We start from the raw sequence: 22,910 nt of genomic DNA, 5'->3' as shown, positions 1-22,910 counted from the left end.
CTTTTGCTTAGCAGGCGGCGGCGGCGGCGGCGGCGTGGGGGGCGCGCGCGCGCGGATTTGCCGAGGCCGCGGTTGCGCCGGAGAGACGAGCGCCGCCGGGACCCCCGCCTCCTCGTTGCCGCCCGGGAAGGAGGCGAGCGCCTCGCTTGACGTCAGGAGGAGCCGGCGAGCCAGCGAGCGAGAGCCTGCCGCCTCCTCTCCGCGTTTGGCCGCCGCTTGGCGCGCTTCGTGCGCGCCCAAGCAGCAGCAGCAGCAGGAGGAGGCGCGCCGCCCCACCGGGAGGTGGCTGCCTCGGACAGGGCGCAGCATGCAGGGCGCCTCCGATGCCTCTTGGTGCCCCCGACGACGCCCCGGCTGCCCCCCATGGAGATCGCGCTGGTAACGCTGGAGAACGGCGGCGCCACGGCCATCGGCGAAGATGGCCCCGGAGGCGGCCTGAGCCGGGCTGAGCGGCTCCCTTGGCTCCCCGAGTGCGGCGGCAAGGAGGGCTGCCCGGAGCCGGGCTCAGCGCGCGGCCCCTCGCGAGGCCTCCTGCGCCCACCAGACGGGGCCATGCTGGCGGCCGACGAAGAAGGGCCCCCTCGCCCGGGTAGGGCCAGGGCCGCGGCCGCGGCCGCGGCCCCGTCAGCTACCGAGCCGCCGCCGCCGCCTTTGTCGTTGGCGGGTGCTGGGGGCGACGAGGGCGACGAGGGGCCGGAGGCGGAGGCGGAGAGCGAACGCGCCCTGGGCGGCCAGCAGCGCGTCCTGCTCAACATCTCCGGGCTGCGCTTCGAGACGCAGCTGGGAACCCTCAGCCAGTTCCCGGACACGCTGCTGGGGGACCCCGAGAAGCGCATGCGGTACTTCGACCCGCTGCGCAACGAGTACTTCTTTGACCGCAACCGGCCCAGCTTCGACGGCATCCTCTACTTCTACCAGTCCGGCGGCAAGCTGCGGCGGCCCGTCAACGTCTCCATAGACGTGTTCGCCGATGAGATCCGCTTCTACCAGCTGGGCGACGAGGCCATGGAGCGCTTCCGCGAGGACGAGGGCTTCATCCGCGAGGAGGAGAAGCCTCTCCCAGCGCACGAGTTCCAGCGTCAGGTGTGGCTCATCTTCGAGTACCCAGAAAGCTCCAGCTCGGCGCGGGGCATCGCCATCGTCTCGGTGCTTGTCATCCTCATCTCCATCATCACCTTCTGCCTAGAGACGCTGCCCGAGTTCCGCGACGAGCGGGAGCTGCGCGTGCCCCTGCTCCTGTCGCCCAACGGCACGGAGGAAAGCGCCCCGACGGCGCCCAGCGCCCTCAGCGACCCCTTCTTCATCATCGAGACCACGTGCGTCATCTGGTTCACCTTCGAGCTGCTGGTGCGCTTCTTCGCCTGCCCCAGCAAGCCCGAGTTCTCCAGGAACATCATGAACATCATTGACATTGTGGCCATCATCCCTTACTTCATCACGCTGGGGACGGAGCTGGCTCAGGAGCAGCAGAAGAAGGAGCAGCCGCAGGGCGGCAGTAGCAGTAGCAGCAGCAGCAGCAGCAGCAATGGGGGCCAGCAACAAGCCATGTCCTTGGCCATCCTGAGAGTCATCCGCCTGGTCAGGGTCTTCCGGATCTTCAAGCTCTCCAGGCACTCCAAGGGGCTGCAGATCTTGGGTCAGACTTTGAAAGCCAGCATGAGGGAACTGGGCCTTCTCATCTTCTTCCTTTTCATCGGAGTGATTCTCTTCTCCAGTGCCGTGTATTTTGCTGAGGCTGATGATCCCGAATCACATTTCTCCAGCATCCCCGATGCCTTCTGGTGGGCCGTGGTCACCATGACCACGGTGGGCTATGGAGATATGAGGCCTGTCACTGTAGGGGGCAAGATTGTGGGGTCCTTGTGTGCTATTGCTGGCGTGCTCACCATTGCCCTGCCTGTCCCCGTTATCGTCTCCAACTTCAACTACTTCTACCACCGAGAAACTGACCACGATGAACAGGCCATCCTCAAGGAGGATTCTAGTACTGCTCAAGGTGGCTCAGCCGGGGACTTGAAGAGACGAACCAGCAAAGACTCTTTGGACAAATCCGTTGTGCACTTGGAAAATGCTGAGGGGGTTAACAATGGGACCGGGTCTGTGGAAAAGGCCAACATCAAAGCTAAAAGCAGCATGGATCTCAGAAAATCTCTCTATGCACTCTGCCTGGATACCAACAGGGAAACAGACTTGTAAAACAAGGGGAATAGGAAGAACGTGGAATTATTAGAGAAAGCTAAATGGTACTGTCACTTAGTATTCATTTTTGAAATATGGTAGCTGTTCTTAAGAAACCTTCAGGAAAAAGCAAATTATTTTGTTTCATTTTGGTTTTTAATGTTCTCCCCTTCCCATGAGACTGTCTTCTATTTATAAAACCAGCTAAGATTGAGCTAGACACCTCCCATTATCTAGGAGGCTTTCTAAGCTGTCAAGTGCAAATTGATGTTGCTTGCGGATAATTTATTTTACTAAAGAAGAAACAGTTCATTTGTAGCACAGTTCATTTGTCCAAACCCTCTTTTCCCATGGGAAGTAAATGGATTATTTGTTGGTACTGTAGTTTCAAGCCGAAATATTTCTATTTTCTATATGTCTGATTATATTTATAGATGAAAAGAGCACTTTTTGGTGATGTATGACTTCATAAAATCTCTAGAAACTTTTAGTGAAGTAATATATCCCCCCCCTTTTAGAACAAAACTGATTTTCTCGTGTGTGAAGTGAATGTGGTATTTTCAGCCTTCTAGCAGAAAAGTATTTTGTTGTCAGAGTTGGGTTTTTGTTCTCTTGTTGAGCCTTAAATTATTAAAAATGCAGATTTTTTTCTTAATAAATACATATAATACTGTATAATATTTCTGATAATACAGTGATGTGCTTTTTATCCCAAGGAACAAAAATCTTAAAAGTTTGTTGGTGTTGCTGTTTGGTTGTTTGTCCTTTATAACTGGTGTTTTTTAAGGGTTTTGTTTTGTTACTAGAAACTGTTTACTGTTAATCAGGTTTGATCCAAGTGCACCACAGATCAAAGGCACTGGACATGACATAAGCAGAGCGTGGGAATAAATATGCTCAGGATGTGAAGCCTTTTGAATTTGGTTGTCTCACTGACAGTATTTCAGGAATGGTTGCTTCTGAAAGTATCTCATGCCGAATGCAGTTATCTAAATAATGCTCTTGTGGCTTAGATTTTGCATGGGACAAGCATGGAGAAATCTTCAATGGGCCTATTTGGCTCAGAGCTTTCTTCAAAAACAGTATCCTGCACAGAAGTTCCCGAATGATCAATGGCAGGGGTCAGGACTACCATTATGAAGCACAGAACTTCATTGTTCACCTGGATAATGCAGCCTGCCATGAAATCAGCTGAGCCATGTCTTCAGACAACCATCCTCATCATTTTTGTTGCTGCAGCAAGGAGCCACGTTATATGAGTTTGTGTCGAACTCCCATTTCATTGTGAATGAAGGTTTCAGTCCTTTACCAATGAACAAAGAAGAGGATCGGCAAGCAAGGTTAGTTTATATCTAATTCAAAACTACTGTATCATGCTGAATTGCATTTGTTAATGAGTGCTTTGGCTAAGAAAGTGAATCAAGGTAGCTTTAAATCACTCTTGAAAGCTTAGCCCCAAGACTCCTTTGAATTGTGTCATGATTAACATATGGCCTAATCCTTCTTTACATGCCAGAAAGACCTCAGCACACAGGAGCCAAGCATAGCTGCCAAGTTTTCCCTTTTCTCACGAGGAAGCCTATTCAGCATAAGGGAATTTCCCTTAAAAAAAGGGAGAACTTGGCAGCTATGGAGCCAAGTGCATATAGATAGCTCACCCTGTCACGGGGATTCAAACTGCCGACCTTCTGATCAGCAAGCCCAAGAGGCTCAGTGGTTTAGACCACAGCGCCACCCATTGCTCTGTCCCAGCTCCTGCCAACCTAGCAGTTTGAAAGCACACCAATGCAAGTATAGTGATACCTTGGTTTACAACCATAATCTGTTCTGGAGGTCCAGTTATAAACCAAAACAGGTTGTAACCCAAGGCGCGCTTTCACCAATGGGGCCTCAAAAAAGGGGGGGGGGGAAGGGTTGTAATCCAAAAAAACGGGTTGTAATCCAAAAAAAGGGACACACACTTCAGGGTTTGATGTGGCTGTAATCCAAAACGGTTGCAAACCAAGGTACCACTGTAGATAAATAGGTACCGCTACGGCAGGAAAGTAAATGGCATTTCCAGGCGCTCTGCTTTCTGTCATGGTGTTCTGTTGCACCAGAAGCAGTTTAGTCCTGCTGCCCACATGACCCGGAGAGCTGTCTGTGGACAAACGCCGGCTCCCTCTGCCTGAAAGCGAGATGAGCGCCGCAACCCCATAGTCGCCTTTTACCTTGCAGACAGCAGAGCAAAGTGAAAATACTTTCTTTAAACTCCCAGCTCATAGGAAGATAGCATATCAGGAATGAAGTTTAGCTAAACCCTTCTCTTTAGCCTACTTCTCTACAAGCTTCTCTGCAAACAGGGCTTGTTTTTGTGTGGACACTTCAAACACACCCCCTATTCACACAACTACTATATTTTTTTTGGGGGGGGGATATAACCCTCAGTTTTGCCAACGGGTTAGTTGACCCTAAGGTTTGTATTCTGGGGTGCTCTCTGGCTTCACTCCCGAGATAAAAGTAACCAATGAACTGGCCAGAACTTTGCAAATAGGAGCAGAATTGCCATTCCATGTGACTTGATGATTTTTAATAGACTTTTTTTGGTCTTACAAATGCAGCCACAGAGGCCACATTTTGAAAATGAAAAGGAGCTTTTAACCTGTCCCTGGAGAGAAGATTCCCATATGTTTCCCCTAAAAGCAGCTGAGGGGAGGGGATTTTCAGAAGAGAAAACATGCAAGGGGGAGAGAAACCCCCCCTCAGCCCCAGTGACCCCTCCCCTTCAAATTGCATTATCACTGGCTACATTTTATAAGCCAAAAAATTTCTGAAAATGCCATTCTGCCTCATATCCATAAATGTTGCTATCCTTCAGTGTTTATTCCTGCCTGATCATACATATATGCAAATTGATAGTTGCCTAAAGAAGCCAAATCTTGCAAAATTCCCCTGTTTGGTCACTTGAAGGCAATACTTACATACAGAGGTGATTGTGCAATTTGGAAGTGGTATCCCACTCACCCCCCGCCCCCCAATTAAATGTAATAAACTCAGTTAAGTCATTATTTTCTCCTTGCAGCCAAGTGAATAGAGGCACATACATGCTCAAGACTCAAACTAAATTGCGTGGACTTCTTGTTGGGCAAATCAAACCCTTTCTTCTTTGTGATAAGTTTATTTTACGGAGCAATGGATTCAAACTACAAGAAAGAAGATTCCACCTAAACATTAGGAAGAACTTCCTGACAGTATGAGCTGTTCGACAGTGGAATTTGCTGCCAAGAAGTGTGGTGGAGTCTCCTTCTTTGGAGGTCTTTAAGCAGAGGCTTGACAGCCATATGTCAAGAATGCTTTGATGGTGTTTCCTGCTTGGCAGGGGGTTGGACTGGATGGCCCTTGTGGTCTCTTCCAACTCTATGATTCTATGATTCTATGATGCCTGTTCTGGTCAGGTTGGAATTGTGCATTCCATGCAGCAAAGCATGGTTAAAGTTGCAACATTTTGAATCTGGGGGTTCAGGATATTGAATTACATGCATTCTTTTTTAACTCGTTAATCCCCTATTACCTGAAAAACTCTTTTGTAATTAGATACAGAAGCCAAAACAAACCTCAGTTCAGTACATGTGTTTTAAAAGATGTATCTGACGACTCCAAGGAATGTTTTAATAATAGAATATTTAATAATTTAATAATGGAATATTTAATAATCATAAGGATTATTGCTTCTAGTTCAAAAGTACAAGGAGGATAAGGATATATTGACAGATATAAGGAGGATGACGAAAGTCTTAATGTTATTTTCTATGGGATCTTATAGGCAAGAACAAATACAAACTCCCTTCCCTTGGATTCTGCTGACAGATGTCCCAAATTCTGGTGCTGACAAGTTTGGGGCTGAAGGAAGGGTTTGCATTTTTTTTCTATTGTCTGGGTTATGAGCAGAAATTATCAAAGTGTAGAGATGCAGGAAGCCGGGCAAGCCATTCTGAAGAAGCATTTTTGAGGTGGATCTGGCAAGGATTCCACCCTATCGCTGGTGGGGAAGGCAATCTGGGCTTGTGTGTGTACCACTTAGGCTAACAGTTTATCAAATTGGAATTGAAAATGAGAAAAATAATCTTTAGGGCAGGGGTAGGCAACCTAAGGCCCAGGGGCCAGATGCAGCCCAATCGCCTTCTCAATCTGGCCTGCGGACGGTCTGGGAATCAGCGTGTTTTTACATGAGTAGAATGTGTGCTTTTATTTAAAATGCATCTCTGGGTTATTTGTGGGGCCTGCCTGGTGTTTTTATATGAGTAGAATGTGTCCTTTTATTTAAAATGCATCTCTGGGTTATTTGTGGGGCATAGAAATTCGTTCATTTTCCCCCTTCAAAATATAGTCCAGCCCACCACATGGTCTGAGCAGGGCCAGTGCTAGGGCTTTTTGCGCCCTAGGCAAAAACACCGCTGATGCCCCTGCGTCCCCTCCATTGGCGGGAGGAGCGCGGGCCAAGGGAGGACCTCGGCGCCCTCCCGCCTGTGGAGGGGACGCTTGGAGCTCCTCAGCGGCGGCGGCTGCAGTGAGTGAGCAGCGGCGGCAGCAGCGCCCATAGCTGAAGGTTTCAGCTGCGGGCGCTGCCGCCGCTTGCTCACTGCAGCCGCTGAGGAGCTCACGGCGTCCCCTCCATGGGCGGGAGGAGCGCGAGTGAGCGCTTGGGAGGGCGGCGATGGTGCGGGGGTTTTGCGGGGCAGGCTCGCCAGCGCCCCCTCCATTTTCGCGCCCTAGGCAATGGCCTAGTCCGCCTAAATGGATGCACCGGCCCTGGGTGTGAGGGACAGTGGACCAGCCCATGGCTGAAAAAGGTTGTTGGCCCCTGCTTTAGGGGATGCCTGGAGCCTCAGATTAGCAGTCTAAAAAATGAGAGGAACATAGCAAACATATTGAAACAGTAGCAGTTCTATGTTAGACTTTTTAGCCTATGATTTGAAATGCAAAGGTTCCATTACAGGTGACAGAAGATTCTTGGCTCATGTGTCATTGTTATGTCCCACTGAGTTTAATGGAGAATACGCTGAACTCAACGTGCACAACATCTTAGAAGACTCTGGAAAAGTTAAACTTTGTAGCTGTAACAGTTGCAAATGATGAAATCTGTATTTTTAAACAAAGACCTTGGTTTACATTTTAAATAAAACCTTTTAATTTTATTCTGAGACTGCTTTTGAATGCAAAAAGAATTGGTTGATATTTGGGGCGGGGCAGTGAATCCTGAATACAAAATAAACCTTGGAGCTTTTCCAAACTTGTTAAGCAGAGGGTTTCAGCAATTTAACTGAAGAAGCACATTTGAGAAGTAGACTCTAACCTATGAAAACTGATGCTATAAATGGTATTGGTCTTAAAAATGCCAAAGCCTTCTGCTAGTTGAACCAACTGATATTTTGGGGTTTATTGGATATGCATGCTAAATATAGACACACTGCTGGCCAAGAAAAGGCCGATCTTGTTTAATATGAAAAATATTTCCAGAATTATTTTACTTTTAAAATCAGGAAAAGGAGTATCAATAGTCATGAAATAAATAAGAAGATGGACAGTGCTAACCTATACATGTCTACTTGGAAGTAAGTCTCACTGAATTCAGTGTACTGTACCTACTTTCTGGTAAGTGTGTATAGAATTGCAGCATAAACATTTTCTTTTAATTGTATGTGTTCAGGAACCTCGATAAAGCCAACGTTATTAATACATAACTATAAAATGGCTCTGAGAGTATTTCATTTTGTTTTATATTATATTTTGTATTATATTGTATTATTTTGTATATTGTATATTGTATTATTTTGTATTATATTGTATTTATATTGCTTTGATATTCTAAAATGAATGGTTGACTATCAAGGGCAGCTAGAATTTCTGAACGCTTCCTTAAAGGCCCTCCGTATTTCACTCTAGGAGGAAGCAGAGGACCAATATTACGGGAGATATGAATTAACAACACCTGAATGGTTGACACCAACTTGTCTAAACAGATGCGTCAGCATGGAAGTTGCAATAGTGCTTTTAAATCTGAGTTTTCTCTATTTGGACTTCAATGCTTAAGGGGGAAAATGCTTCCTCCTGTGGTCCTTTAACTGGGCCCTAAATGATTGGGGCTTTTAAAGTGAAGCCTCTAAACCCAGCTGCAAATGGAGAGAGAGTGGGGTAGGAACAGCACAAACTAATGGCCACTTTATGTTAAGAGCATAAATGTGGCACAGCTTTTCTGGGGGAAGAGGGAGTGGTCCATATGTTTATGTTCTTTCAGGTCATAGTAGGCTAAGGATCATGGGCATATAGCCAGGATTTATGCCGGGGGGGGGGGGAGGACACCCACCTGTCACCATCCACTGTCTGGCTCTGTCTAGCAGATTCGGAACGAAATGTCTTGACAACAGTTGTTTTAAATCACTTTCTTTTGACCCCCAAGTGCTCGGAATAACCTGTAAAAACCTTTCTGCAATTTCTACTTTTAGTTAAGTATTTTTATTTATTTACTTGATTTAGGGGGGGCAGCCCCCCCACCCATGCTAAGGATTCCGCTTTTAATCCAGTGGAATTTACTGTTTCCTCCCTTGGATTATGTAAACTGGTCCCTACCAAGTGGAATGCCAGCCATTTGTATAATAATAATAATAATCTCAAAGCCAATTTCTTTCCTGTCACACACATCCTTCCATAATCTATTTGAATTTAGAGAGGCTCCTGGAGACATTTATGTCAATCTTCCATTACCTGGCCAATCAGCTCTCTGCACCACTCAAAGGTATTGCTCTGCCAGGAAGTCCCACCCATCTGTCTCCAGCCAGTAAATGAATGCTGTAATATTTATTTTTATTTTACTGGGGCCACTGGGGGTTAGCCGTGGCTGTGCAATTCTCCTGCCTCCTGCTGCCAATGACGGCAGTCCAGGATTTACGCTTAGCAGCTCTGCTATTTAGGTAGCCAATGCATCCGTTCTGAGGCGCTTTCTTCAAAGGCATACTGGACATGTTGGGAAATCATCTTATTCCCCACAGTACATATACCATTTATTTCTGACGCTCATAAGTTCTAGTTAAGCCTGAACACATTCCTTCTCAATAAGCTAACTGGCCTAGTTTTACACTTTTTTACACCAGAAGATCTAGAGCAGGCATCCCCAAACTGCGGCCCTCCAGATGTTTTTGTTGGATTTTTTGAATAGTCAAGTTACTTTAGAGCCAGTCTAATGTAAATACTGTCTGTTTAATAGAAACAGGTGCAGGTGATTTCTGTTAATTGCTCACAGGCGTGGGCTCTGCTTCTTGTATATAAGGCTCTGCCAAAAAGCCTTCTGTATCTCTTAGTTAGATCTTTCAGTTTGATTAATCTCTAAGTAGATCGCTCTCTCAGTTGTTCTCAGTTCAAGAGATTCCCAGTTGAATCTTAGTATGAGAGTTGCTTAGTTATAAAGCTAGTTTGCTGTTAATTCTCGGGTAGTTTAATGGGAGTTTTGTGGGAGGTTTGGAAAGTGGGTAGATAACATTGCTAAGAGAGAAAGCATTTATCTTTAGTTTAAAGTCTCTTTAGATTCAGTTTGTTTTTCAGTTAAAGAAACCTAACCGTTTGTATTTTCATCTGCATACTTTTACAAGAGTGCAGCTAGTAAGGGGTTTCATATGAGGGAAATAATACCCTACGCTCTTGGTGGTGTTTTCTTAGCCAGGTCAACTTCTGACTGCGTATACTCTGCGTGAAGCGTACTTTAAAGGGCCGCTGTAAACTGGGATATATGATTTAGATTAAGCAAATTTCAATACCCAGTTTTTTCCTATATTATTCTTATCATATATATATAATTTTCCAATAGTTTTGGCCTACAACTCCCATGATCCCTAGCTAACAGGACCAGTAGTTGGGGAAGATGGGAATTGTAGTCCAAAAACATTTGGAGGGCTGAAGTTTGGGGGACACCTGATCTAGAGACCAAATTTAAAATTCCTTCTATCTGTCACAAGCATTGTCGTTTTGGATCGATTACTCTGGTCTGGCTGGTCTGGTATGTTCTCAATCCAAGTGGTAGCCAACTAGCCAGGGCTTAGCGGCAGCCACAGGAGTCAAGACACGCTTTCAAGTGCATGTGCTTTCATAGAATACCAAGAAGGATGCATCTGATGACATGAGCCGTAGTCCAACAAATCTTGTACCCAAGTAAATGTCTTAGTCTTGAAGGTGCTAGCAATGCTATTTTTTGTTGCTTTGCTAAAAACGCACTCACGTGGTCGTTGTGGGAAATAATAATCTAAAACAACCTAGCAAATTTAAAAAGGCTCTCAACCCAAAAGTGTAATACTGCAAGAGATGGTTCAGATGAGAGCTGAGTGCCTATATATAGTTCAGGATTATGGATTGCACCCTGCCCTGCATATATCACCTAAGCAAGCCTGGCCCAGCCAACAGCCACAAATTGGATTTGCTGGGGAACTACTTGCAAAGACCAATGTTTGTAGACCTGAATATTCTGTTGAGTCCCAGATATTTGTTAGTTTTTTTTCTTCATGATTCCACAAACACACCCCTCCAATTCAAAATTGTGGGCATGCTGGTTGGACATAGGCATTTTAATTGCTATAATTCTTATAATTGCTGAAGAATTGATGCTTTTGAATTATGGTGCTGGAGGAGACTCTTGAGAGTCCCATGGACTGCAAGAAGATCAAACCTATCCATTCTGAAGCAAATCAGCCCTGAGTGCTCACTGGAAGGACAGATCGTGAAGCTGAGGCTCCAATACTTTGGCCACCTCATGAGAAGAGAAGACTCCCTGGAAAAGACCCTGATGTTGGGAAAGATTGAGGGCACTAGGAGAAGGGGACGACAGAGGACGAGATGGTTGGACAGTGTTCTTGAAGCTACGAACATGAGTCTGACCAAACTGCGGTAGGCAGTGCAAGACAGGAGTGCCTGGCGTGCTCTGGTCCATGGGGTCACGAAGAGTCGGACACGACTAAACGACTAAACAACAACAACAATTCTTTCACATTCAGTATTACTTTCATAATCATTCTATGTTTTCTCCAAGTAGATCAGTGTGACATTCCTGGTTGTCCTTCCCCCCATGTTATCCTCACAACAACCCTGTGAGGAAGGAGAAGCTGGAAGACAGTGACCGGCCCCAAGTCACACAGTGAGCTTTGTGGCTGAGTGGTAATCTTAACCCTCCCTGATCTCCCGGGTTCCCATAATATCCTTTCACTTTATTCCACTTTCTAGAAAGAAGATGACAAAGTGAGTTAGCTGGGTGAGTTAGCATATAATGTGCAGCTGAGAAAGGGCTGCTACTCGGAAGATAGCCTAAAGTGAGGTCAGCTGTTTTGGAAATAGGTGCAAATGGAAAATATCCTGAGAGGAGTTGCCATGGCTGGATTCTGGGAAGCCTGAAACCCTGCTCTGAACAGGAAATCTGATATAGCAGGGAGAGCAAACTCGTTGCATGGGGGCCAAGTGAGCCAGCGAAAGACCGCTGCAGTCTTGCACTGGTGGTTGAGGCCCTGTGGGCTTAGCAGGGAGGGCCAGGCCTGCCTGCCTGCCTGCCACACTTGCACTGCTCTGATGCCCATTCTCTGGCCCACTAACATAGGCGTGAAAGGGGAGACATTCCTATGAATGAATAAGGCAAAGTCAAGTAGCTAGTCAGTGCCAAGGACAACAAAACCCAAGTACCTGCAAGTGGATGGTTCTGGATGACAAAAGCAGCAAATAAAAAAAGACCTGGACTGGTTCACAGGCCATAGTGAGTCAAACTGTGGTGTTTCTGAGCACATACATGGACTCACCAAAAGAGCTCATTCTCCCTTCCTTCACTGCTGTACCACGTTGAGCTATGACTGGTTTGGCTTTGTGTATTGTCTCAATGTTTCCGTGCGCTGCTCTGGTTCACCAGAAGCAGTTTAGTCATGCTGGCCACATGACCCGAAAGCTGTCTGCGGGCAAACGCCGGCTCCCTCGGCCTATAGAGCGAGATGAGTGTGCAACCCCAGAGTTGTCCGCGACTGGACTTAACTGTCAGGGGTCCCTTTACCTTTATTGTCTTAATGGCTCAAATGGAGCCTTAGGATTTATGGCGTGGCAGCTGTTTGCCACTCTAATTTATTTCTTTTTCTGTCCCATACTTATTAGCAACATGGGCCCCAAATATCTGGGGGGAACATCTGGACGGTCACAGGTTCTCCATCCCTAATCGAGATGGAAACAGAAAAAATGCATCTGATAGCAATTGACTGTCAAGCCCGATGCAACATTAATGAAATTACCAAACTCTCTGTTGAGAGATGCAAGAATCAGAGCAAAGACTCCTTAGCTCTTCATAAACCTTTGTATGGGGTTCCACAAAGGTCAAAATCTCAATACTCTTTTATTATTCTCTCTCTCTCTCTCTCTCTCTCTCTCTCTCTCTCTCTCTCTGTGTGTGTGTGTGTGTGTGTGTGTATATAAACACCTCCAATATGCAACTGCTTGGGGAGATTGTGTGGTGGACCTCTGACATCAACCACGGCGATGACATGGATCATTGACTAAGCTACCAGTTTTGAATCAGTGGCTGAAGGTTGGGTTCATGAGGCTGAGCAAGCTGAAGCAAAATTCAAAGAGAGACAGGATTAGTGGAAAGACCAGATGCTCTGGTAGGAGGAATTTACTTGGTTAATGAGGTCATTGCAGGTTTGTTGTCTAGTCCCGCTGCTAGATCCAGCTTTGTACCTGGAGACGCAAATATTGTACATTCAGTTACATCTAATAAAGAGGCTGTACCTCTTCATGAAGAAGATGGATCTCACCACCGCTATCTCCCAGCTTTTGTAACCATTGGATTGGCTACTGCAAAGTGGGGCTGCCCTTGAAGATGAGCTGGCATCTTGAGCACCGTGACTGCCCACTGCTTGCCAAGATAGAGAGAAGGGAGGTTTAATACCTGTCCTTATTAATGCTAAGCTAGAGTTGGATAGTGGGATGGAGACCTCTTTAACACAGGAGTGAAAGTTACAGGTAGGTAGCCGTGTTGGTCTGAGTCGAAGCAAAATGGAAAAAAATTCCTTCAGTAGCACCTTAAAGACCAACTAAGTTTTTATTTTGGTATGAGCTTTCGTGTGCATGCACACTTCTTCAGATACACTAGAAACAGAAGTGTCAGGGACTTCCATTTCATGCGGCTCAATGTGGTGCCTTCCATAGTTCCAGTTACAGGTAGGTAGCCGTGAAAAATAGCAGAGATGGGGCAGTGGTAGGAGTGATCAGCAATAAATATTATTGAGTGGAAAGAGTGAGGTGTCTAGGAATTCCAAAGATTCCTAGTTGGTAACATGAAACACGCCACCTTTTATGCTCAAGTTAGGCTTAAACGTTTTTAAATGCAGTTAGCCAGGAATAATTTGCCCCCAAACTCTGAGAAACGTCTTCTAAAAATGCACCTTCGTTCTGGTCTTCCAGTGAGGGGGAAGGGATCAACATACATTTTGGCCTCCTCAGGTTACTCTAATGTTGTGGTTCGCTACTGTGGGAAGAGAAGGAATGGCATTCTAGACCAGGGGTAGGCAACCTAAGGCCCGTGGGCTGGATGCGGCCCAATCGCCTTCTCAATCCGGCCCGCAGACGGTCTGGGAATCAGCATGTTTTTACATGAGTAGAATGTGTCCTTTTATTTAAAATGCATCTCTGGGTTATTTGTGGGGCCTGCCTGGTGTTTTTACATGAGTAGAATGTGTGCTTTTATTTAAAATGCATCTCTGGGTTATTTGTGGGGCATAGGAATTCGTTCACCCCCCCAATAGTCTGGCCCACCACATGGTCTGAGGGATGGTGGACTGGCCCACGGCTGAAAAAGGTTGCTCACCCCAGTTCTAGATTATCGTATTGTCAGGAGTATGGGCAGGAGTCAGGCCCATACTCCTGACAATACGATAATCTAGAACTGGGGTGAGCAACCTTTTTCAGCCGTGGGCCTGGTTGCATCTGGCCTCTTGCTCCTTGCTCCTTGGACCCTTGCCTTGCCGACACCTTGCTCCTTGGACCCTCACCTTTGCCGACGCCTTGATCCTCAACCCTTGGACCTCTGCCTTGCCGACGCCTTGATCCTCGACCCTTGGACCTTTGCCTTGCTGACGCCTTGCTCCTTGACTCCCAGACCTTCACCTCTGCCTTGCTCCTTGACCCTGCGACTGCCTGCTGCTGGACCCTCAGCCCTGCACCTGTTCCTGCTTCTACACCACCATCTTGCCTCTGGTCCTGATGTCCTCAGCCAGGGCTCCAACCGCCCGCCGACTGGACCATGACACGTATCTTGGCTTAACACTTTCAGAAGGAATCAGGTGCTCTTTTGTTAACATTGACAAATGATAACGGAGGATGGCAAGAGCGTACAGGAGACAGCAGTCAATATAGATTTACCAGAAGGTGTTGCGACTCAGCTCCCTGGAACATGGATGCCTGTATTCCTGCAACTGAAGGTTTCACCTTGCCTTTTTAGGGGAAATTGGGGTCGGTGGGTGGAGCTCTCTGGCAATAGCTTCATGCTACTAAAACTACATTAGGTGGGGAGAAGGAAGAAGGGACTTTTAGGTGATCATAGTGGCCTGCTTCTCAAAGAAGTCTGGTGCTCTTTTGTTTATAGACGATAAGGGAGGGCGGCAAGGATTTACAGTGGTACCTCGGTTTATGAACACAATTGGTTCCGGAAGTCTGTTCATAAACTGAAGCGTTCATAAAGTGAAGCGAACTTTCCCATTGAAAGTAATGGAAAGTGAATTAATCCGTTTCAGATGGGTCCGTGGTGTTCGTAAACCGAAAATTCATAAACCGAGGTGTTCATAAACCGAGGTTCCACTGTACAGTAAAGGAAAGTGCAAACAATGGGCTTAGCAGGAGATATCACAGCTGAGCCTGCTTGTAACTTGCTGCTTGAGTTACTGCTGTGACTCTCTAGGCCAAAAGCAAAGCTCCCTTCTCAGGTGCAGGCTACCATAGGGGGGAAAAACTGGTACAGAATACAGTACAAACAGCCTTGCCGAGAGCCCAGACAAGGCTGTCTTCCACGCCAAGCATTCAGCCAGTGCTTTTGCAAATGGCACACTAAGAGCATGTCTTACGCCAAAATCAGCGGGACTTAAAATGCATAACTTTAGCCAGGCCAGGCCAATTATTCACTGACAGCTCACAAGTATAGTTGTGACTCAGCCTGCTTCCACACTCTCGAAAGGAATAACATGAAATTATATAAGGCATGCCATTGTTGAATGTTCAGCATAGAAAATGGCACTGCAGAAGGAGGGAACAGATTGCTGTTAAGAACTGTGTGTTTCCCCAGGAAACAGATTGTGCATGGAAAAATAGTGTTGCTTTGTGTTGCCGTTGCTTCACTTAAACTCTTGCCTAGTTATCTCGTGGGAAGAGGGGGGGGGTTCTGTCTGGGCTCTTCCTGTAATGAATGAACATTGTTATAAATCTGTGGGTGCAAGACACCCTAAATTCCGGATCAAGTTACTGTTAGAATTTAATTAGGGTGGTGTGTTAAAACTGGTTGCTAGACCCATATGTATTAAGATGTGTGTTAGATGCTTTTAATTCTCTGGAATTAACATGTGTGACCGAACTAATTTAGCAAGGCAAACTTCCTCAGCTGTGTATTAGACAACTTGCTAATCCATTGGAATCTACAAGTGTTGGAAACTAATCAACTGAGACTAATTTCCTTGGAGGTCTTAAGCCTGTGGGGTAATGAGCCCATAGGCTAACAATGGATCAAAGGGAAACTCTGAGGTGACAATGGGGTGAGGCCCCTTTCACTTCATGGATAAAGCCAGAAGCAATGTGATTTAGTATAGCTTGGAGAGTACCAGAGAGCATGATGTTTATCAAATTCGCAGATGACACCAAACTGGGAGGGGTAGCTAATACCGCAGAAGACAGAATCAGAATTCAAAATAACCTCAGCAGATTGGAGAACTGGGCACAAGCTAACAAAATGAATTTCAATAGGGACAAATGTAGGGTTTTTTGCACTTAGGCAGGAAGAACCAGATGCACAAATATAGGATGGGGGGCACCTGGCTGTACATGTGAAAAGGATTTAGAGTAAGGTTACCAGATGTCCCCATTTCCCGGGGACAGTCCCCGGATTTACAAATCAGTCCCCTGACAAACCCCAGTGTCCCTGGATTCACCGGAAAAAAATCTGGTAACCTTAATTTAGGGGTCTTGGTGGACCACAAGCTTAACATGAGTCAACCATGTGATGCAGCAGCAAAAAAAGCTAACACTATTTTGGGCTGCATCAACAGAAGTATAGTGTCTAGATCAGGCATCCCCAAACCGCGGCCCTCCAGATGTTTTGGCCTACAACTCCCATGATCCCTAGCTAACAGGCCAGTGGTCAGGGATGATGGAAATTGTAGTCCAAAACATCTGGAGGGCCAAAGTTTGGGGATGCCTGGTCTAGATTGAGGGAAGTAATAGTCCGACTCTATTCTACCTTGGTCAGACCACACCTGGAAAACTGTGTCCAATTCTGGGCACCACAATTAAAAAAAATATTGACAAGCTGGAATGTGTGCAGAGAAGGGTGACCAAGATTATCAAAGGTCTGGAAACCAAGCCTTGTGAGGAATGGTTGAAGGAGCTGGGTATGTTCAGCCTGGAAAATAGGAGACTTGAAAGGAGATATGCTAGCCATCTTCAAATAGCTTAAAAGCTGTCACATGGAAGAGGGAACAAGCTTGTTTTCCCCTGCTCTGGAGGGTAGGAGAAATAAATATGTGCAAATAAACCATATATCTTAAAGACACCACTGTATTTGCTGTGCCTCATTTTTTAAAAAGAAACATGCACCTTGGGTAAGTGCAATGCTTTTTTTTCTTTAGGGGGTACCTAAAGGTACACAACTTCATGGTGACTACCAGCACCTATTTTTGTAGAAAAAAGCTCTGGGTAAGTGCACCTTAGGGACCCAGGTGGCGCTGTGGTTAAACCACTGAGCCTAGGGCTTGCTGATCAGAAGGTCGGCGGTTCAAATCCCTGTGACGGGGTGAGCTCCCGTTGCTTGGTCCCAGCTCCTGCCAATGTAGCAGTTCGAAAGCACGTCAAAATGCAAGTAGATAAATAGGAACCACTACAGCGGGAAGGTAAACGGCATTTCCGTGTGCTGCTCTGGTTCGCCAGAAGCGGCTTTGTCATGCTGGCCACATGACCTGGAAGCTGTACGCCAGCTCCCTCGGCCAATAATGTGAGATGAGCGCCGCAACCCCAGAGTCGGTCACGACTGGACCTAATGGTCAGGGGTCCCTTTACCTTTACCTCTAATCAGATCCCAGGTAATATGATGCATTGGGTAATTTTTTGGTAAATATATTATGTCTGATAGTCAGTGGAAGGAAGACTCAGAATTGTGTTTTAAATTTCTGTAAGCAGCAGAATCTTTGGATGAAGGGCAGGTAATAAATTAAGAGGATGATGATGATGATGGAGTTTCAAAACCATTGAACTACATAGTTTGAATAATCTCACATGACCAGTGCTACCATTATATAGACTGCAGTGACCCTTACAAACTTATTTTCCGGTTATATTCCAATTGCCACCTTAATATGTCATTCTTCCCCTTCCTCTGTTCACCACCCTCTTAGGGGCTACATTCAGTTCATAATTTCTCTCATTGAGTTCAGTGGGACAAAGTACAAGCATATGGGACTCCAAAATGTAAATCTCTTAAGCAGCTCTAAACTTCTCTTTTTGCTCACTTTTTTTGTTCTAACCATGCCTGATGCACTAATTAAATGTTTGTGGTTTACCATCATCCAGTGCTTCCCCCCCTCTAAAAAAAATGTTTAGGGATTACTCTCATTTTGACTCAAGAAAATCACCATTTTATAGCTCAAATCGGGGGAAAAAGTAAAAAAAAAAAAAAGGAAAATGGACAAAAGTACAAAGATTCATAAAATGTTTAGGGGTATGCGTACCCCGGCGTACCTCCAGAAAAAAAGCACTGCTATCATGGGCAACCTTTTGAGCTTGGTGTGTCAAAATTCACCAAAACACCAAGCATAACTCGGGTGGTGTGTCACTTCGAGAAAAAACCCCCGTAATTTCACCATATTTATAGTTTAAATAACAAAAATGTATAATTGTAATATATAACTGTATTTAATAAACCAAAAACTAATTATTTGACCAGACCAAACCAAAAAACCCTTATTTATCACAAAGTGCCCAGAGTTGCTGAGCTTTTTTTGGGGGGAGGGCTGCTGACCAAAGTTTTGGAGGTTTTTTTTTTTTGGTGTGTGCAAAAGTTGCTTTGCTTTTTTGGGGGGATGCCCCAAAGCTGCTGTGCTTTTGGGGGGGGGGGGAAAGAGAACATAAATAAATGACAAATAATACCTTTGCTGGAACTAACACGCACCACCGACATAGTCTGCCAAAGCGCAAAAAACAAAACAAAACACAGCACAGAACGGGTTAAAAAACAAACGCTGTTACACCCAATCATCGTCTGCCAAAGTGCCAGAAAAAAGCACAGAAAGGGTTAAAAAACCAATCTCTGGCTACCAGCAGCAGCAGCAGCAACAACAACAACAAAGGATCCGGGTTTTAACAGCGGAGACAAGCTGTAGTGTGAGGAGGAGCGGAAGAACAAATGGGGAAAAACAACAACAACAACAGTGCGAAAGGGCCGATGGGGCGTGTGCCAGCAGTGAGGGCTCTGCGTGTCACGTCTGACACGCGTGTCATAGGTTCACCATCACTGATCTAAAGCAAGGCAACACTTTGTGGACAGGTTGCCTTCTTATCAGCCACCTCAAAACAATGGAACTAATTTTGAGTACATGGATACGAAAAGCACCCATTAAACCTTGTGGAAAGGGCTTTGCTAGATGGGCCCCACACATCCCATCCTGTCCTCTAAGAACTTTAGTTGCTGGTGGGGTCCCCTTGCTTTGCGAAAGGACGCTGTAGAAATTGTGCTATCTGCCGAGACTTGATTTACAGGTCACTGAGGCCGGGCACTCCAGGGTTCCACGAGGCTTTCCTGCAGTTTAGCAATATGGCAGAGGGAGAAATAGCATAACTGGTATGCTAAGCCGGGGCTTTGGAGTCAGGGAATGCTCTGCTGTTTGGATTAAGGCAAAGGGACATTTGAGTTGAGGCAGGATGAGCAAGCTGTCAGTCTTCTGCCAAATGCACCCCCTTCTGCCCTCCAGTCCATCCGTCATACCAGCTTTAGGCTGCAAGGCAGGCAAGAGAGGAAAATGCAGCGAATGACCTGAAGTACCATCACAAGGCAAGCTCGTCCCTGACAGCTTTCAGCTAGTTACAAAAAAAAGAAAAAGAGAAGAAAGGAATAATTTGCAGCTGTCAGACTATCTAAACCATCATATGAGTTCGCTTAAATAAATAAAAACTTTTTTCGAGTTCGGCCGACAGGAGAGGCTGCCACAAGGGCAGAAGACGAGAGAATGAGATAAGAAGCGACACTCCTCTCCGAGAGCAACATGCGCTTCTCTGAGAAAATAGGGACAGGGAAAGCTTGGGAAGCAAGAACGTTCTCGCAGTGGACCAAACTGCCAGCATATGTGGGCTAAACAGCTGAACCATGGCAAATTGGCGGATGACAAAAGCACAAAACCCAAAACAACTGCAATCTATTGTGGCATAAGCAGAGGCGTAGGAAGGTCAGGCAGTAACCAGTGCGGAATTTTATTTTATTTTTGCCTGCAAGAATGGTTTTACGTTATTTCATATTTTATTCCAAAGGAATGTGGATTCTGGGCCTCTGATAACAAGCAACAATAACTGTGGACAGATACTTAAATCTACAGGATGGAATACACCACAGCAGTAAAATCAGGAAAAATTAACAACCCTACTTTAAAACATACAAATGGTAAAATATTAAGATTAAAATTACTTCAACTTCCTAAGCATCTAGGTATGCGTGCCTAAAGAAGAATGCTTTTAGCAGGTGCCCGAAAAGAGTTTAGCAAAGGCACGTGCTTTGTTGCAATAGGTGGGGAGTTCCAAAATGCAGGTGCTGCTTCACTGAATTGAAATTTCAGCCTTCACGACATAGGAAAACGGCCAAATAAACAGCTATTTTCATGGAGGAGGGTCAAGATATTAACTGATATGCATGATATTTCATATATAAAAAAAATTCCTTCCAGTAGCACATTAGAGAACAACTAAGTTTGCCATTGGTATGAGCTTTCGTGTGCATGCATGCACACTTCTTCAGATACCATGCACACGAAAGCTCATACCAATGACAAACTTAGTTGGTTTCTAAGGTGCTACTGGAAGGAATTCTTTTATTTTGTTTCGACTGTGTCAGACCAACCCTGTAACTATTTCATATATAGTTATATAATCCCTAGTGTAGTAAGATAAGACCTTTAGAGCAGGCATTTTTTTAAAAAAGGTTTTTTTTATGAACCGCCCTAGTAGGGCAGTAATTGTTCCTTGATAATTTGTCACCCCCCTCCATGATGGCACCCGGGCGGACCCCACCCCACCCCCACTCTCCTTCCTACGCCCCTGCCATGAAGAGGACTGCCGTCCACCAAAGCTTCTGCCATCAATAAATTTATTAGCCTTAATCTCTTCTGTCCTTTAGCTGCAGCAGAACTAATAGAGCTTCCCCTTTGGAAAAAGACCGTAATTCAAGTATTTGTCCATTCCTTGCATTCCAGTTTCTCTTCAACTGGAGAGGTCCCAAGGCTATTTGACGAGTGTCAGCAGACCCCTCCGTTTCTGCTTCGCTTTCCAAAAAAAAAGTTTTGTGCGGACTAGCAAGTGTAACCGAACCCTGTTGCATCACAAAGCCAGCAGCTTTACAGCCCGAGTTGCAAAGATTGTTAGCATTTGCTTCAAAAGACACCAGTTCCGTTTCTGGCACGAAGCCCTAAGCACAGGCCAAATTATGAATTAGGGGCTCATCCTGGATTGAGCTGGTGACCTTTGAAGCTGAGGTTGTGACTGGCGCTACTGTGAAAGTGGAAGAGGTTCCTTTATATGCATCCTTGTTATGGGTCTGGATCCCCTGAGACTTGCAAAATACATGGCTATTGTTATTGTTATTGTTATTTATTTCCCTCCCATCTGGCTGAGTTGCCCCAACTACTCTGGGCGGCTTCCGACACACACAAAATTAACAATAAAACACCAAACATTAATAGTAACAATATAAAACAATATAAAAAGACACAGTAACTTTAAAATAAACAATATATACCAAATAAAGCAATATGCAATAATGCATTAGAATCCAATAGTAAACATTAATAGTAACAATCAGATCCTATATAAAAAGTCACAGTAACTTTAAAATAAACAATTTATACCAAATAAAGCAATATGCAATAATGCATTAGAATCCAATAGTAAACATTAAAATGAAACACCAGCAAGTAATAATTAGGCAGTTGACACTTATTACAATAAAGAATTGCTCATCTATAATTGATAAAAATAGCAGCAAATCACAATACATAAAATACCAGAAATCATACAAACCAATGTAAAAGGATTAAATTAAGAAACAAAGACACACAACTTATAAAATTATTTAAAACAAAAACAAAAACTATCCCTGAACTCTCCTCCCAGCTGCTTCTGCTGTCCTCAAAGTCATGGTCTGGGAGCGGCTCCGAGGTTTGATTTTGATTGATTGACATTTATTACGGCCATTGGCCCATCACACAACAATTCCCATACCAACATATATGTACTTAAACCTCCAAATTTAAAACAGCCAAAAACTTACCAAAAACAAACAAACAAACAAAACAAAAAAACAAAAGACCAACAACATACAATACAATAAAATTGCAGCATGAACATCGCCCTTTGCTCATAAATTAATAAAAGACATCAATGATGATATCACCTAATTACATCCTAAAACATAAACCATGGTTTAAAAGGGTTATCCGAGCCGCACAGGAGTCCGTTTTTCTTCTTTAGGGATAGGACGCTGATCAAGAATCTGGCAACCGTGAGTGATCTTAAGGGGTCTTCATCATTTAGTAGATATCTCAGTTTGGCTTCATTCGAATCATCGGTAATTCCCTTTAGATATGGAGCAAGAAACTTGCTCCTGGCCGATGAGTGAAGAGCACAATCAAGGATTATGTGATGCAACGATTCCGGTCAGCGCCGTCTTAAGCGCCCCTGTCGCCATGGTGCGCCGGATCTCTCCGGCGCCCTTCCGCCCCGTTTCCCAACGCGGTGGGTGGGCGCCGCGCGCAGTGGACCGGCGGACCGGCCGACCAGCGGGCGGACGCAGCTCGCGGCGCCCTCCTGGCGGGCCAGCGCCATGGTGCCCTGCCATTTTCTGCTGCAAGTCCATCTCCTCTAGTTTACAGGTTACTATTCTTTTAGCTGGAACTATGTCCTGCTCTAGTAATTTAGATGGGGAGATTCCCATCGCCATAATTTTCAGTTGTAAAATTTTTACCCATGGGCTCTGGAAATCATATCTCCACATACATTGAATCAAATACAGGTTTGGGAGATTGTGCCATAGTGATAACCAGTGACAAAGTATGTGCTTCCACAGGGCGTTTTCCAGGGATACGGTGTTAAGTTCCATGCGTAACGCTGTACAGTGGTACCTCGTTTTATGAACACAATTGGTTCCGGAAGTCTGTTCATAAACTGAAGCGTTCATAAACTGAAGCGAACTTTCCCATTTAAAGTAATGGAAAGTGAATTAATCCGTTCCA

At 45.4% G+C, this 22,910-nt stretch overlaps 1 protein-coding gene across 1 annotated transcript; it reads left to right on the top strand.

Moving 5' to 3' along the window:
- The first annotated feature begins 129 nt into the window (after positions 1–129).
- LOC118096537 (potassium voltage-gated channel subfamily A member 1) lies at positions 130–7,495 on the top strand. The gene is made up of 2 exons (XM_035138485.3): positions 130–3,518; positions 5,240–7,495. Exon 1 carries the CDS (start codon positions 364–366, stop codon positions 2,194–2,196), a length of 1,833 nt encoding a protein of 610 aa, XP_034994376.1. The 5' UTR covers positions 130–363; the 3' UTR covers positions 2,197–3,518; positions 5,240–7,495.
- The last annotated feature ends 15,415 nt before the right edge of the window (positions 7,496–22,910 follow it).

This window comes from Zootoca vivipara, chromosome 5 (genome assembly GCF_965207765.1).
Source record: "Zootoca vivipara chromosome 5, rZooViv2.hap1.1, whole genome shotgun sequence".
NCBI lineage: Eukaryota > Metazoa > Chordata > Lepidosauria > Squamata > Lacertidae > Zootoca > Zootoca vivipara.
The sequence above is the reverse complement of the archived record's forward strand: the minus strand, read 5'-3'. Positions and strand labels throughout refer to the sequence as shown.

What these genes read in the sequence shown, in the direction of transcription:
- LOC118096537 (XM_035138485.3), top strand. Translation starts at nt 364, where the DNA reads ATGGAGATCGCGCTGGTAACGCTGGAGAACGGCGGCGCCACGGCCATC.